This window comes from Chlorocebus sabaeus, chromosome 6 (genome assembly GCF_047675955.1).
Source record: "Chlorocebus sabaeus isolate Y175 chromosome 6, mChlSab1.0.hap1, whole genome shotgun sequence".
NCBI classification, from domain to species: domain Eukaryota; kingdom Metazoa; phylum Chordata; class Mammalia; order Primates; family Cercopithecidae; genus Chlorocebus; species Chlorocebus sabaeus.
In genome coordinates, this window is record NC_132909.1 from 50,716,966 (window position 1) to 50,731,850 (window position 14,885).

Below are 14,885 nucleotides of genomic sequence, written 5' to 3' on the forward strand. Positions count from 1 at the left end.
AGCGTGCGGGCCAGGGTTCCCGAGACGGGGAAGGAGCTGGTTGGAACCGGCCGGAACCGGCTGTGGTGGGACCCCGGTCTCCCCGCGGCGACTCCGGGGTCTGGGACCCGAATTCCCTTGGGACAGCTCGGCCCTTGGTCCCCTTGGCCCCACGGTGGGGCTGGGCCGGCAGCCGGGACCCGGGCGTCTCGTCCCGTCCCTGCGCGGCGACTATCACCCAGTTCCCAGAGCCCTCTCTGGGCAGCTCCGCGCCCGCTGCCCCGCGTCTCCCCAGATTGTGCGGGGACCACGCGAGGGTCATGGGGGGATCCCGCCTCGGGTGTGGGGTTTGTGTAGGAGGAGGGTGGCCTGTGGTCCCCAGTAGCTCCTTTCTCCTCTTAAAAATTAAACTGAGACACTTTAACAATTAAAGAGTTTTGCTTCTCAGAATAGGGTTTTTAAAAATTATATTAATAATTAAAGAGTTCCTTTGAGATTCCTGAATGATAAACACCCAGTCCTGGCTTGTAATTTGTTAACGGAAAATGCCAAACTGTGTAAAATAACTTAAAGAAGTTTATTCAGAGCCAAATAGGAGAGGCTTCGGCTGAGGAAAACACAACCCCAGGAGGCCTGGGGTAAGTGGTCCCGAGGCGGCTCAAGACAGTTTGCTTTTATCCATTTCAGGGAGACAGGAATTGCAGGGAAAATTATGCATCAATGCCTGGAAGGTGTGAGTTCCTTTGGCAGAAAGGGCGGGACCTGTGGAAGGGGGCTTAGAAGGCACAGGTGGTTGACAGATTCCGTAGGTGGCCGTTGGTGGAGAGTGTGAAGCTTTGTTTAAAATTTTGAGGAGGTAGGAAGGAATGCTTCAGTGAAGAGGGTCTGGTATCTGTCATGTGATTTCATCTCAGCCAAGACAAAAGACCTGTTTCTTTAGATTTTATGAATTCTAAGATTTGACTTACCTCTTGCCTTGTGTGGCCTTAGGTCTTGTTTGTAATTTGGTATCTTATTGTCACAGAGAGTCTGCGTTTCCAGTCGGCTGATGTCTGTTTTAACGTGAAGATGGATCAGTGGCTGTGTGTAAGCTCCTAAAGGAAGCGGATATAATGAGGCTTGTCCCAAGGTTAATCTGTAGTCAGGTGTGGGAAGGGTCCAGCTGGCTCTTTCCGGTGTCTGTCAGGTGACTCAATTCCAGAATCACATTAAAGTTCAAGATAATCTGGAGTTCCAACAGCTTAAATTTTTGAATTACTTTTTTTCACAGACCATATAGCAGAAATTTTTTGGTTGTATAATCAGAGGTTACTCGACCAATTGTACCTGGTTAAGCCCATATTTCATTTCCCAATAAATTAGTAACTTCTTATTGTTTTCTCAGGCCACATACTGTCACATAAGTTAGTAATTTATATGAATAGCATTTGAATTTGATTTCCATGTGCTTGGTTCTGAGATCTTAGAGTACTATAGGCAGTTAAGTTTAATTACTTCTTATTCAAAATTTTCAACACTCCCCAGTTGACTGGTACTTCTCTGCATTTTCTAAATATATGGGAAGGGAGATCTCAAACCCTCCACCCTGTGAGCCTGGCCTACCTCTGGAGAGCTTGCAGTACAATACTAAAATTTCAGTTCCTTTCTAAAATTTCCAGACACCAACTCTCCTTCTTCAATTTGTAATATCAGCTATTTGGGTTTTTTTGGTGGTTTTTTTTTTTGAGATGGAGTCTCGCTCTGTTGCCCAGGCTGGAGTGCAGTGGTGCGATCTCTGCTCACTGCAAGCTCTGCCTCCCGGGTTCACACCATTCTCCTGCCTCAGCCTCCCAGTAGGTGGGACTAAAGGCACCCGCCACCATGCCTGGCTAATTTTTTGTACTTTTAGTAGAGACAGGGTTTCACTGTATTAGCCAGGATGCTCTTCATCTCCTGACCTCGTGATCCACCAGCCTTGGCCTCCCAAAGTGCTGGGATTACAGGTGTGAGCCACTGCACCCGGCCCGTTTTTTGTTTTTGTTTTGTTTTTGAGACGGAGTCTCGCTCTGTCGCCCAGGTTGGAGTGTAGTGGCATGATCTCCACCACTGCAAGCTCCACCTCCCAGGTTCATTCTCCTGCCTCAGTCTGGTAAATGAAAATGCACTGGCCAGATGCAGTGGCTCAGGCCTATAATCCCAACATTTTGGGAGGTTGAGGTGGGTAGATCACTTGAGGCCAGGAGTTTGAGACCAGCCTGGTCAATATGGTGAAACCTTGGCTTTACTAGAAATACAAAAGAGATTAGCCAGGTGTGGTGGCACACACCTGTAGTCCCAGCTACTCTAGAGGCTGAGGCCCGATAATTGCTTGGACTTGGGAGGTGGATTCTGCACTGAGCAGAGATCGCACCATTGCACTCCATCCTGGGAAAGTGAGCGAGACTCTGTCTCAAGAGGAAAAAAAAAAGGAAATGCACTTGGGGCACATGGGGGCACAGTGCAGTGTTGTTGGAAAATAGTCATTCAGCACTTCAGTGAGCAGGATGAGCATAGAGAAATGTCCCATGTGATAAGATGGCCTGTGCTGACACTTGAGTCAAACATCACTGTGTTCTAGTCAGCATTGCCCCTCTGTGGGTTTGTCTTTTTGTAAATAATTGTTCACTTATTGCAGCTTCAGGTTTTTTGTTAATTGTAAATTGCATTTTTCACTAGAGCTTGCAAAATAAGAAAATTTTACACACAGGCCAGAAAGAGGTAGATTTCAGAAAAAAGATGGCTGGATGCAGTGGCTCACGCCTGTAACCCCAGCACTTTGGGAGGCCAAGGCAGGTGGATCACCTGAGGTCAGGAGTTCAAGACCAACCTGGCCAACACGATGAAACCCTGTCTCTACTAAAAATACAAAAGTTAGCTGGGTGTAGTGGCAAACGCCTGTAATCCCAGCTACTTGGGAGACTGAGGCATGAGAATCCCTTGAACCTGGGAGGTGGAGGCTGCAGTGAGCTGACATCGTGCCATTGTACTCCAGCCTGTGCTATAGAGCAAGTCTCCATCTCAAAAAAAAAAAAAAACTCTATTTAGTCTTGTATTCCATTTCTTAATATGTTTTTTTCTTCTCTACAGGCAGTGTAGTACATTTCTCAGGTGTATCCTTTTGTTGTGGGTGATTTCCAATGGCATTATAGGGACTAGTTTTAGGAATGCTACTGGAGAAAAATAGGGAAAGTTTACTATTATAACTGGAGAAAAATGAAATAATTTCCACAAGAAAATATGGTAGATTGGTGAATTACAAAGAGTACCCAAAATATCAGTTCTGGCCGGGCATGGTGGCTCATGCCTGTAATCCCAACACTTTGGGAGGCTGAGGCATGCAGTTCACCAGGTCAGGAGATTGAGACCATCCTGGCCAACATGGTGAAACCCTGTCTCTACTAAAAATACAAAAAATTAGTCAGGCATGGTGGCACATGCCCGTAGTCCCTGCTACTTGGGAGGCTGAAGCAGGAGAATCGGTTGAACCTGGGAGGCAGAGGTTGCAGTGAGCCGAGATTGCACCACTGCACTCCAAACTGGGCGACTGGAAAAAAAATCAGTTATTCTTCTTTGCAGGATGGAGGACTTTTTTTTTTTTTTTTTTTTTTTTAAAGGCTCTTGCTGTCACCCAGGCTGGAGTGTACTGGTGTGATCACAGCTCACTGCAGCCTTGACTTCCTGGGCTCAAGCGATCATCCTACCTGAGCCTTCCGAGTAGCTGGGACCACAGGTGCATGCCACTCTGCCTAGCTAATTATTTTTTGTAGTGATGAGGTCTTCCTATATTGCCCAGATTTCGTGTCTTATTTCCACAAAGAGTCTGTTTTGTCTTTTGATATTACTTTATTTATTTTTTAGACAGTCTCACTGTGTTGCCTAGGCTGGAGTGCAGTGGCATGATCTTGGCTCACTGCAACCTCCACCTCCCTGGGTCCAAGCGATTCTTGTGCCTCAGCCTCCCAAGTAGCTGGTGCCTGCCACCACGCCCAGCTAATTTTTGTATTTTTTTTTTAGTTGAGAAGGGGTTTCACCATGCTGGCTAGGCTGATCTTGAATTCCTGACCTCAAGTGATCCGCCCCCTTTGGCATCCCAAAGTGCTGGGATTACAGGTGTGAGCCACTGTGCCTGGCTTGGTATCTATTTTAACACGAATGTTGCTCAGTTGCTGTGTCTTTTATTTATTTATTTTTTTTTGAGATGGAGTCTCACTCTGAACAAGCTGGAGTGCAGTGGTGCGATCTCGGCTCACTGCAACTTCTGCCTTCTGGGTTCAAGCGAATCTCCTGCCTCAGCCTCCCAAATAGCTGGGACTACAGGTGCGCACCACCACGCCCAGATAATTTTTGTATTTTTAGTAGAGATGGGGTTTCACCATGTTGACCAAGATGGTCTCAATCTCTTGACCTCGTGATCCGCCTGCTTTGGCCTCCCAAAATGCTGGGATTACAGATGTGAGCCAACCACACCACTGCAACCTCCACCTCCCAGGTTCAAGTCATCCTCCTGCTTCAGCTTCCCAAATAGCTGTGACCACACCCAGCTAATTTTTGTATTTTTCATAGAGACGGGGTTTCACCATGTTGCTCAGGCTTGTCTCGAACTCCTGAGCTCGAGTAATCCCCCTGCCTCCACCTCCAAAAGTGCTGGGATTACAGGCATAAGCCTGTATGCCCAGCTCTTTTAGTTATTTCGAAATGTACAATATATTATTTTTTACTATAGTCAATCTGTTGTGCTTGCAAATTCTAGGTCTTATTCATTCTGTGTTTTTGTACCCACGGACCCTCTCCATTGGTCTGTATTTCCATCTCTCTGTTAATATCATGTTCTCTTAGTATAGATCTCAAAGCTGTGATGTATTCTGGGGATAGTGCCTGTCTATCTTAGTTATCTTGGGGTTTTATATGAAATTCCCATAGACCAGGTGACTTAAAGAATAAAGATTTCTAGGCCAGGTGCGGTGGCTCACACCTGTAATCCCAGCACTTTGGGAGGCTGAGGTGGGCGGATTACGAGGTCAAGAGATCGAGACCATCCTGGCTAACATGGTGAAACCCCGTCTCTACTAAAAATACAAAAAATTGGCTGGGCGTGGTGGTGCGCACCTGTAGTCCCAGCTACTCAGGAGGCTGAGGTAGGAGGATCACTTGAACCTAGGAGGCAGAGGTTGCAGTAAGCCGAGATCAAGCCACGTCACTCCATCCTGGTGACAGAGTGAGACTCTGTCTCAAAAAAAAAAAAAAAAAAAAAAAGGATAAACATTTATTTCTGACAGTTCTGGAAGTTGTGAGGTCCATGTTCAGGGTACTGACAGATCTGGTGCCTGGTAAGAGCCTACATCCTGGTTTGCAGATGGCTTTTTTTTTTTTGAGACAGAATCTTGCTTTGTCGCCCAGGCTATAGTACGGTGGTGTGATCTTGGCTCACTGTAACCTCTGCCTCCCAGGTTCAAGCAATTCTCCTGCCTCAGTCTCCTGAGTAGCTGGGATTACAGGTGCCTGCTACCATGCTCGGCTAATTTTTTGTATTTTTTAATAGAGACAGGTTTTCACCATCTTGGCCAGGCTGGTCTCAAACTCCTGACCTCGTGATCCACCCACCTCAGGCTCCCAAAGTGCTGGGATTACATGCGTGAACCACTGCGCTGGGTCAGCTATTTTTTTATTTTTTCACATGACAGAGAGAAAGAGGAAACAGGCTATCCCGTGTCTCATAAGATTACTAATCCCATTCACGAGGGATCTACTCTGATGCTCTAATCTAATTCTAATGACTTCTCAGAGATGCCATCTTAATTCCATCGTATTACAGGTTAGGGTGTCACTGTATGATTTGGAGTGGGAAAATGCAAACATTTATGTCATAACATCCCTTAGTCATATTTTATACAACATCCTGGCTATTTTTTTTTTTTTTTTCGAGATAGAGTCTTGCTCTGTCACCCAGGCTGGAGTGCAGTGGTGCAAGTGCAGTGGTGCAATCTTGGCTCACTGCAACCTCTGCCTCTTGGGTTCAAGTGATTCTCCCTGCCTCAGCCTCGCGAGTAGCTGGGACTACAGGCACATGCTACCATGCACAGCTAATTTTTGTATTTTTAGTAGAGAGGGGTTTCACCATGTTGGCCAGGCTGGTCTTGAACTCTTGACCTCAGCTGATCTGCCCACCTCCGCCTCCCAAAGTGCTGGGATTACAGGTGTGAGCTACTGCACCCAGCTTATCCTGGCTATTCTTAGTCATTGTCTTTTATTTCAGTATTTAGAAGTAGTTTTTCTTAATTTCAATGAAGAAACAAACCTGCTTGTGCATTTCATGGAACATAATAAAATACTAGATCTATTTCAGAGAGATTACATCACAGTGATAATCAGTGTGTGTTTAAGGACATATAACATCTTTAGATTTATTATATTTTTCCACTGATATCTTTCCATGGGTCCTTTTTGCATAATAATCATTTTATATCCTTTCTGAGACTTTTGGGACTTCAAGAAAAGTAGCTGCTTTTGGATGCTGAAGTGGGAGAATGGCTTCAGCCTGGGAGTTTGAGACCAGCCTGGGCAACATAAAGAGACCCCGTCTTGACAAAAATTAAGAAATTCACCATGTGTGGTGGCAGGAGCCTGTATTATCATCTACTCAGGAAGGGAGAGATAGCTTGAGCCTGGGAAGTCAAGGCTACAGTGAGCTGTCATCATGCCCCTGCACCATAGCGTGGGTGACAGAGCAAGAACCTGTCCTTAAACAAAACAAAGATAATAAAAACATTTTTAAAAAGAAAATTGATTGTAATACAACTTTGTTTTAATAGGCTATGTTGTCTTTTTAAAAATTACATTCAACAGGTTGTTGCTGGTATTTCCATGTGCACTGATAGTTATTTCTGCATAGAGTTTCCACTCTAGAAACTAAAAATATTACATATGGTCAAAACATATAAAACAATTTCACAGTGATCCAACATATTGATGGAGCCAGTATTGTGAATGATAATTATTGTTTTCTTATTATAGTTTCACAACCTTGGTATGCATCCCTGTCGGTATATTTTATTTTTACATTTTTTTTTTATACAGTTGATATCAGATATGTGATATTTTATATCATGTTTTATTTTTACTTAGTAACGAACCTTCCATGGAATGGTAGTTCACTTTCTTGATTTATGGATTTTGTTTTTTACAGCAGTAGTCATTTGACCATAACATTGAGCAGATAATCTACACGGGTCCCACTTTTTTTTTCTTAGGTCATAGTTCTTCCTATGGTACTTCAGTCCCAGGTACTGGGGAGGCTGTGGTGGGAGGATCACTTGAGCCCAGGTGGTTGAAGCCACAGTGAAATATGATCATGCCACTGCACTCCAGACTGAGTGACAGAGTGAGACCCTGTCTCAAAAAACAAAATTGAAAAAAATAAAAAAAGATAAAAGAGTATATGATCATGCCACTCTGAATGCACCTGGTCTTAGCAGCTAAGCAGGTTCAGGCCAGGTTAGTACATGGTTTGTAGAATTCCTGGGAATACTGGTTGCTATAGGCCTAAAAAAAAAAAAGAAATTGCAAGGAGAATTCACCAAATGGAAGAAAGACATGCAAATTCTATACGTGGTCCTGACATATATCTATATCAGCTGAAGCCTAAGTACCGAGACCAGCTTGGTCATGGAGACCCTAACCCAATGGCGCTACAGGAATTCAAGACACACACAGAGAAATATAGAGTGTGGAGTGGGAAATCGGGGCTGACAGCCTTCAGAGCTGAGAGCCACAAACTGAGATTTACCCACATATTTATTGACAGCAAGCCAGTGATAAGCATTGTGTCTGTAGATTATAGATTAACTAAAATTATTCCTTACGGGAAACAAAGGGATGGGCTCTGGCTAGTTATCTGCAGCACGAACATGTCCTTAAGACACAGATCGCTCATGCTATTTGTGGTTTAGAAACACCTTTAAGTGGTTTTCCACCCTGGATGGGCCAGGTGTTCCTTGCCCTCATTCTGGTAAACCAACAACCTTCAGTGTGGGCATCATAGCCATCATGAACATGTCACAGTTCAACCCATAGGTTGTATAACTGAATTAATAGCTCTTAAGTCAGTTAACATTCTCCATTTACATGATTTTCTCTTAATTACGAAACTGGAGGATTCCAAGGGGAAAATGTTGGAGCTCTGTGTCCTTTTTCTAGGTCCTCTAAAGTCTCCGGTTTCTCTTTACTTAGTGGCCACTGTTCTATCCAAATTGGCTTATCTGTTAGCCATTTTAAAAGTATAGGTTCTGGAGGCTTAACAGTGGCCACCATCAAAAATGATATCCTAAACCTTGGCGGGAACTTTGTCTTTCCCTTGAAGCAGTTCCTTCAAACCTTGCAAATTTTTTCCTAGTCTCATACCAGTGACATACCCCATTTCATGCGTCATATGTTGACTTTGAGGGCTGTATAATTGCTCTGGAATTAGAACTTGTGCTCCCCATGGTTGTAATAAATTTCTCCCCCATAAATTTATAGGTACAGAAGTTACAGTTGGTCGAATAGTCCCAGGTTGTCCATCGGGCCGTTCACAATACAAAATATTACTACTTTGATATACTTCAGGGGCTTTACCAACTCCACCTATGTTAAATTGAGCAGGTTGAATTGGCCATGCGGACGGCCAGTGGTGTAGAGAAATGATTGAAATGTCCACTCCTGTATCTACCAAATCTTTAAATTTATTTCCCTGAATAGTTATTTCACAGGTAGGAAATATATCAGTAATTTGATTCACCCAGTTAGCTACTTTGCCTTTTTTATCTGTGGTTCCAAATACTCCTGTTCATTTAATTTCACTTTTCCCCATTTCCACATACGGCACAATCAGGAGTTATGCTTTCATGGTTCTGCTTTCCAGGGAACAGAAGTAGATAAAACAATTTGAATTTCCCATTGTAATCTGAATCAGTGACTCCTGTATGTACTTGCACTCCTTTTAAATTTAAACTAGATCTACCTAGAAGTAATCAGATTGTCCCCACTGGCAAGGGTCCACAGATCCCTGTTGGAACTTTTTGTAGGGGTTCCCCCAGGCAGAAGTTGGAACTTTTTGTAGGGGTTCCCCCAGGCAGAAGACTCACAGCTTTTGTGCAACATAAATCTACTGTGGCACTACTGGCTGTGGTGGGGGACAGATATTGTATAGGAGTGAGGGAATGGCCTCAGCTGGAAATGCCTCGTTTTGGAACGGGCCCCTCATGGCGTTTCCCAAATTTAAAAGGAAAAGGCTCAAATGTAGCTATATTTCCCTGTTGATCTGGGGGGTGTATCCTAACAGGGAACTGCCAAGCCTCTATATCACCCTTTCATCTAGCTTGCTGAATTCCTGCCTAAATAGAACTGCGAGCCGTTACTAGAGGTGCTGCTCGAACAGTCATTGAGGAAACTACTTTTCACCCAGTGTCCTCCAGAAAAGAAAGATCTGGCAGGTCAGGCCACTCTTTTTCTTCAAAATAAGGAGGGGGTGCAGAAGGGTAGGGATGAACACTTCCTCCTTTGCTGCTTTAGCTTTAGCTGGCAAACAAACCTGCTCTGTCATCTCTTCTGTTACTTCGTTATACTCTCCTTCCTCCTCCTCATCAGTGTGAAAAGGTTTCAAGTTGGAAGGAACCAGAGCTCACACTTGTTCCATTGTTACCCTGATGCTTCCGAGCTCCCCTTACTCACCATGGGCATTGCTTAAGAGTACTTGGGTATCCTCCAGCTTAGTTCCACATTCTCCAACCATTACTTCTGTGACCCTGCAACCCGAGTTCGAGCCCCACATATGCACACCACTTGCCAAGACCAGCTGGGTCGTGGAAACCTTAACCCGGCAGCACTAGAGGAATTAAAGACACACACAGAGAAATACGGAGTGTGGAGTGGCAAATCAGGGCGCTGACAGCCTTCAGAGCTGACAGTCATGAACAGAGATTCACCCACATATTTATTGACAGCAAGCCAGTGATAAGGATTGTTTCTGTAGATTATAGATTAACTAAAAGTATTCCTTTCGGGAAACAAAGGGATGGGCCAAAACAAAAGGATGGGCTCTGGCTAGTTATCTGCAGCAGGAGCATGTCCTTAAGGCACAGATCGCTTATGCTATTGTTGGTGGTTTAGGAACACCTTTAAGTGGCTTTCTGCCCTGGATGGGCCAGGTGTTCCTTGCCCTTATTCTGGTAAACCAGCAACCTTCAGCGTGGACGTCACAGCCATCACGAATTTGTCACATTGCTGCAGAGATTTTGTTTATGGCCAGATTTGGGGGCCTGTTCCCAACACCTAAGTCTCTATCACAGCGTGATGGCTGAATTGGCAGCCAGTACCGCCAGGCATCCTGCATCATCACTGCAGGAGGTAAGTTCCACCCTAGTACCCTGTCTGGGAAATAGTGCACCCACAGTCCCTTATCTTACTAAGTTTATGGGGTAACAACAGGGAGTAGTCTTTAGGAAATAAATCTGACCTGGTGTTTTGGTTTTGTGAGTGGGAGGTATTCTCAGCTGTCTCCCCACAGGGAGAGAGCCTATTATCCCCTATGCATTCTAGACTTCTGAAGCAGAGTCTCCAGTCTAAATCTCTATCCCTTGTAAAGAGAGATTGTATTGAAAATGTGTTTAAAATATCAAGGAAGGCTTTATTCAGCACAATTTTAATATGTGTCATGAGAACTATAATATGGAGATTACAGTTCTGTATATTATATTTCTCATGACATGTAATAGGCTGTCTCCGAGTTTAATCTCCTTCCTATATTACAGGGCAAGGTGAGGAAAAGGATGGAACTTCGTGAGGTGTCAACAGTTAGGGAAGAGAAAGTTGATGAATTATCATGAGTGGGGGAAATTGAACTCAATTGGAAATACCAAGTTTTGGTGGGGGGGATTCTCTGTGAACTGCCTTAAAAGGGTTTTTGCTGTAACTGGGCTCTGCAGAAGGCGGCCAAAGCCTAGACAAGAAGAGGGCTGTGAGCTCAAGTTTGGTCAAAGAAGGAGACCTGGCTAGGTGCAGTGGCTCATAGCTGTAATTCCAGCACTTTGGGAGGCCGAGGTGAGTGAATCACGAGGTCAGGAGTTCGAGACCAGCTTGGCCAATGTGGTGAAACCCCATCTCTACTAAAAACAAAAAAATTAGCCGGGTGTAGTGGTGGGCGCCTGTAATCCCAGCTACTTGGGAAGCTGAGGCAGGAGAATCAGTTGAACCCAGGAGGCAGAGGTTGCAGTGAGCCGAGATTGCACCACTGCTCTCCAGCCTGGGCGGCAGAGTGAGACTACTCTGTCTCAAAAACAAAACAAAACAAAAAAACAGGAGTCCTTAAGACCCCTGTAACTTAGCGCTGTTTTTTTTTTGTTGTTGTTTCTGTTTTGCTTCTTTTGAGACGGAGTCTCGCTCTGTCACCCAGGCTGGAGTACAATGCTGTGATCTCGGCTCATGGCAACCTCCGCCTCCCCAGTTCAAGCAATTCTCCTTCCTCAGCCTCCCCAGTAACTGGTATTACAGGTGCCCGTCACTACACCCAGCTCATTTTTGCCTTTCTAGTAGAGACAGGGTTTCACCATGTTAGGGTTAGGCTGGTCTTGAACTCCTGACCTCAGGTGATCCACCCACCTCTGCCTCCCAAAGTGCTGGGATTACAGGCGTGAGCCACCACGCTCAGCCAGCTCTTCTTAGGAATGACAATAAATCCCTAAATTTCTGGTTTTCTCGCTACATTCCGAAACACTCCTCTCTCGAAACGACGTCTTCAGTTATGTGTTTCTCATGATACATTTGAAACAGCTGCAGTATTTAAATTGTTTATTATTTTTTACTTTAATAAATGGCTATATTTAAAATGCTATTATTTTATGAATACTTTTCATGAGAGAAAGTGCTCAACAGCCACCGTAAACTACACTGTGTAAAGTAATTATGCCTGTTAACTCCTGATGTTGAGCACCACTTCATATACTTATTGGTCATTTCTATGTATTGGAGAAATGTAATTCAAATACTTTTGCCTTTTTAAAAAATTTTTTTTGAGACAGAGTCTTGCTCTGTTGCCCTGGCTGGAGTGCAGTGGCACAATCTCGGATTACTGCAGCCTCTGCTGCCCAGGTTTGAGCAATTCTCCTGCCTCAGCCTCTTGAGTAGCTGGGATTACAGGAAAGTGCCATCATGCCCAGCTAATTTTTGTGTTTTTAGTAGAGATGGGGTTTCACCATTTTGGCCAGGCTGGTCTTGAACCCCTGACCTCAAGTGATCCACCCACCTTGGACTCCGAAAGTGCTAAGATTACAGGTGTGAGCCACCATACCTGGCCTATGCCCATCTTTTAATCAATATCAATTAGTTTTTTTACTTGGTATTGGGATTTATTATTTTTAATTATTGTAAAATAATAAGCTTCAATTTTACCAGCTTAAGCAGTTTTAAGTGTATAGTTGCACAACACTACATAACTAATCTAAGGTGAATTATACTGTAATTTTCTTTTTGTGACTAACTTTTTGCAATTACCATAGAATCCTCAATTTTTTGTGATTGTTGTAGCATGAGACAGGATGTTATAAGATTAACATTTCAATGTATACATAACACCTAGCATATTTTCATTATGCATGCAGCCATCCAGGGACATGTGGATTGATCCAGTTCTTTGATTTTGTGAAGAGTGGTTTTCAAATATGTCTTCAAGGCTCAGTTTTCAATTTTTTCAAATTTAATATAACTAGACCCAAAAGTGGGATGCTGGAAAATACAGTAATTTTATTTTATTCTTTTAGGCACTACTGTACTGTTTCCATAGAAGCTGAGCCATTTATTATCCTTTAAACAAAGCACAAGGAGTCCCTTTTCCCTCTGTTGATGGTGTCATCTCATGCACAAAAGTGGTTTTTTTGAGATGGAGTCTTGCTGTTGCAGTGGCATGATCTCAGCTCACTGCAACCTACAACTCCTCGGTTCAAGTGATTCTCCTGCCCAGCCTCTCAAGTAGTGGAATTACAGGTGCACACCACCACACCCAGCTAGTTTTTGTATTTTTAGTAGAGATGGTGTTTCACCATGTTGGCCAGGCTGGTCACCAACTCCTGATCTCAGGTGATCCTCCTGCCCCAGCCCTCCAAAGTGGTGGGATTACAGGCGTGAGTCCACCACGCCTGGCCGCAAAAGTTTTTAAGTTTGATAAATACTTGCCTTTTTGTTGAGACTTGGTGCCTGGAAATTTTTTTTTTTTTTTTTAAATTTAAGATGGAGTCTTGCTCTGTCACCCAGGCTGGAGTGCGGTGTTGTGATCTTCGCTCACTGCAGTGTCTGCCTCTTGGGTTCTGGTGATTCTCCTGCCTCAGCCTCCTGGGTAGGTGGGATTACAAGCATGCGCCATCACACCTGGCTAATTTTTTTTTTTTTTTTTGAGACCAAGTCTCACTCTGTTGCCCAGGCTGGAATGCAGTGGCATGAGCTCATGAGTTTTTGTTTTAGTTATCTATGATTCATCATTTAGACTGATAAGACCCCTTGTAAAATCCAGTTTTTTGGTTTTTGTTTCTGCTGCAGGAATCAGAACAAAACTCACTTTCTAGATAACATCAAAGGTTAAACTTTGTGCATGGGCATTTTTTTCAAGGATATGCAGCCTCAGGACTGTTAATGTTAACTTTTTCTGCACAGGAATTTGGAGGACTTTGTTACGGCAGGTGCTGTACTCCCACTTTACAAACATTGGGGCAGCCCAGGCAGCACACCTTTCTGGATTTACCAAAAATACACATTTTCCTATTCTACTGTTGCTTTACCACATGGTTCAGTTGTAGCCTCAGAATTACTTTATAGAAGAAACTGAGTGTAGACAGAGAGTATGAGGTCTGATGGTCATGGAATAATTGTTTTGAGTCCACAGCATCATGGGAACTTCTTGGGAATAGAGTATAGGCTCCCAGTGCTGTTAGTCTTACCCATCCTCCTCTATACATGTGAGATGTTTCAGGATTCAGTGGCCTTTGAGGATGTGGCTGTGACCTTCACCCAAGAGGAATGGGCTTTGCTGGATCCTTCTCAGAAAACTCTCTATAGAGATGTGATGCAAGAAACCTTCAGGAACCTGGCCTCTGTAGGTAAGGGTGACAATATTACTTCTCTCAGTAAATGAGAGAACAAGTATTTTTAGTTCATGTATGCTGCTGAGTGATTTACAGTGTGGATAGGGAATATTTGATAAATAAAGGAAGCATGCTTGCAGTGTACCATGAACATAGAATCAAGTAATTTTTAAAATAATTTTATACTAATTCAAGATTATTTTCCTTGTTCTGTGTTGTAGGGAAAAAATGGAAAGCCCAGAACATATATGTAGAGTACGAAAATCTAAAGAGAAACCTAAGGTAATTTGCACCAGTAACAAGACAAAGAAGTGTCTCTTTAGAAAATCTTAGAATGGGAGAAAATGTTAAAAAAAAAAAAAAAAAAAAAAAAAAGGAAACGAAATAAGCACAATTTCAACCTATTTATTCTTAGAAAATTTTCTCTGAACACATATTGAAGGGTGATGTAGGCTTGACACAATGGCTCAGGCCTATATTTCAGCCCTTTGGGAGGTTCAGGCTGGAGGATCACTTGAGCCCAGGAGTTTGAGGCCATACTAAGCCACAATGGCATCACTGCACCCCTGCCTGGGCAAGAGTGTGAGACCCTGACTCAAAAACAAATTTAAAAAGACAGATATTTAGTATTTGTAAAATAGTTTACTTTAAAATAGTATTCAGAGAGGCCGGGTGTGGTGGCTTACACCTGTAATCCCAGCACTTTGGAAGGCTGAGGAGGGCGGATCACTTGAGGTCAGGAGTTCAAGAGCAGCCTGGCCAACATAGTGAAACCCTGTCTCTACT

At 43.7% G+C, this 14,885-nt stretch overlaps 2 protein-coding genes across 12 annotated transcripts in view; one reads left to right on the forward strand and one right to left on the reverse strand.

The window, feature by feature from the left end:
• The window catches only part of LOC103233952 (uncharacterized), an 82,272-nt gene that overhangs the window by 11,226 nt on the left and 56,161 nt on the right, over positions 1–14,885 (reverse strand). The window lies entirely within an intron of this gene.
• Positions 1–14,885, forward strand: part of LOC103233949 (uncharacterized) — a 30,428-nt gene that overhangs the window by 287 nt on the left and 15,256 nt on the right. Inside the window, exons 2-3 of one of the 5 annotated variants that reach the window (XM_007995356.3) lie at positions 13,979–14,114; positions 14,321–14,381. The exons of 1 other annotated variant lie outside the window; for it this stretch is intronic. In XM_007995356.3, coding sequence (XP_007993547.1) covers positions 13,979–14,114; positions 14,321–14,381 — 197 coding nt within the window. Of the gene's footprint in view, positions 1–3; positions 14,115–14,320; positions 14,382–14,885 lie in introns of those variants that run through there. 3 more of the 5 variants (XM_007995357.3, XM_007995352.3, XM_073016916.1) reach the window with 3 other exon arrangements.